General features: G+C 40.0%; 1 protein-coding gene across 1 annotated transcript in view; it reads right to left on the reverse strand.

Annotated features, from left to right (window-relative positions):
• LOC102008171 (exonuclease 3'-5' domain-containing protein 1-like) overlaps positions 1 to 2,356 on the reverse strand; it is a gene marked incomplete at its 5' end in the record, with an annotated part of 5,712 nt that overhangs the window by 1,802 nt on the left and 1,554 nt on the right. The window contains 1 exon segment of the mRNA XM_005415168.2: positions 1,671 to 1,757. Coding sequence (XP_005415225.2) covers positions 1,671 to 1,757 — 87 coding nt within the window.

Below are 2,356 nucleotides of genomic sequence, written 5' to 3' on the forward strand. Positions count from 1 at the left end.
AGCTGCTTTTTTGTAGTGCTGTGGACTTAAGACAGGGCCTTCTTCCTGAGCTATTATTATATTCCCAACCCTTTCTGAAATTTTCATTTTGAGACTGGGTCTTGCTCACTGACTAAGTCTCCCAGAATGGTCTTGATCTGTGATCCTCTTGCCTCAGTCTCCCATGGTGCAAGGATTACAGGCATGTGCCACCACACCTGGCTTGCCAGCTACTCTTCTGATAGAGAACTAATATCTAGGACAGATAAAGAACTCAAAAAAAGTAACCTCCCAAAACCACATGACCCAAACAAAAATGGGCAAGTGAACTGAACAGACATTCCTCAAATAAGAAAAATAAGCCAGGCATGAAGAATACACAAGTAGTCTTAGCACTTAGGAGACTGCGGCAGGAAGATCACAAGTTCAAGTTCCACTAGGGCAGCTTAGCAAGACCCTGTCTCAAAATTTTAAATTTGAACAAGGTCAGGGAACATAGCTGAGTGATAGAGCAACCCCAGGTTTGATCCCCAATACTACCTCCCCAACAAAGTACAAATGGCCAACACACCCATGATCCCAGCACTCTGGGAGGCTAAAGCAGTACTATTACAAAGTCCTAAGCCTGGCTTGGGCAGTTTAGCCAGACCATGTACTGAGTGCAAAGGCCTTGGGCTCATTCCTCAGTGCCCAAAACAAAATAAAAGTCAACACCTTTAGCCATTAGAGAAATGAAACAGCTCTGAGATTCCATCTTATTTTAGAATGGCCAGAATGGCCAGAATATAAAAAGCAATAAATGCTGATGAGGATGTAGGGTAAAAGGAACCCTTGACATTATTGGTGGAAATGTAAACTAGAACAACTACTATGGAAATCAGTATGGAAATTCTGCAAAAAAAACTAAAAATAGAAATTTCATTTGAGCCAGCTATATCTCTTCTGAGTACATTCCCAAAAGAATTAAAAACATCGTATTACAGTGATACATGCATACCAAGGCTTATAGCAGTGCAATTTGTAATAGCTGATCTGTGAAAACAGCCTAGGTACCTGTCAACAAATGAATGGATGAAGAAAATGTAGTTCATATACATAACACTATTCAACCATGAAGAATGTGTTCAGGTCATTTATAGGAAAATGTATGGAACCTGAGACCATCATGCTAAGCAAAGTAAGTGAGACACAGAAAGTTAAATATTGCACGGTTTCTCTTATATAAGAAACCTAAAATATAAATAAATAAATAAATTAATTAATTAAATTAAATTAAATTAAATAATGAAGAGCTCTCCCAGCAGTCGGGAGGCTGAGGCAGGAGGATTGCTGTGAGTTTGAGACCAGTTTGTAACAGTTTGGGCTACAAAGTGAGTTCAAGGCCAACCTGAACTACATAGCAAGATGCTATTTCAAAAAAGAAAGAAAAGAAAAGAATAGAGGAATTGAGAGATGCTAAGAAGCAACAAGGTAGACTCTTACAGATGGGGAAGGAACTAAGGAGGGGGGAAATTTGGGAATGGGAGGGAAAGGAACAAAAATGATCCCCCTGTGTTACACGCATGCACCAATTACTCCCCCAAACAGACATCACTATTCTCTATTACAAACGGACAGTCATAAAATATTTAAAATATATCAACTATCACTAGTAAGTATTCCAAAATAAAAAATGTTTAAAAATCTCTTACCTGAAGCCAACACAGCTTCCCATGGCGACACACATTAGCCCCTTCAGCAGCTACACTCAGGACACTCTGCTTCTTGATGTGGAGCATCTGGTAAGAAGGAAGACGCTGTAGGGGACACATGAGGCATCCTAATACCACGAACGGCACCCATGGACACAAAGCCGCTTCTCCCACACATAAGAATAACTCCTAAATACCTGGTTCCCTTTTTCATTTTAGCAAAAGCATCCCACAGGCAGAAGATAAGTCACTCAGACCCCAAATGCTATGGCAAGTTAACAACTAAGACATCTTTGTTACTGCTGATGCTGCCAAGAAAGAATTCCAGTCTTTATGAAAAGATTCTGAATGCAGCTGCGCATGATGGCTCACGCCTGTAATCCCAGCACTCGGGAGGTTGAGGCAGGAGGATCGCTGTGACTTCTAGGCCAGCCTGGACTATAGTAAGATGCTATCTCAAAAAGAAAAAGAAAAGAAAAAAAGAAAAAGGAAAAAAGATTCCTCATGCAGTCTATGTGGCCCTATCATAAGGTAATGTACTACATCTGAAAGGAACACAGTAACTACTGTTCAGAATGACAGAAACAAGCTCCAACAGGTATCTTATGCCTTAGCTTCATTGAATTACTCTAAACTGAAATAGTAGTATACTCTTGTCCTTTAACTATCTGTGCTTTCATCCTTTT

The sequence above is a fragment of the Chinchilla lanigera genome, unplaced genomic scaffold (assembly GCF_000276665.1).
Source record: "Chinchilla lanigera isolate Chin_1 unplaced genomic scaffold, ChiLan1.0 scaffold00694, whole genome shotgun sequence".
Classification (NCBI taxonomy): domain Eukaryota; kingdom Metazoa; phylum Chordata; class Mammalia; order Rodentia; family Chinchillidae; genus Chinchilla; species Chinchilla lanigera.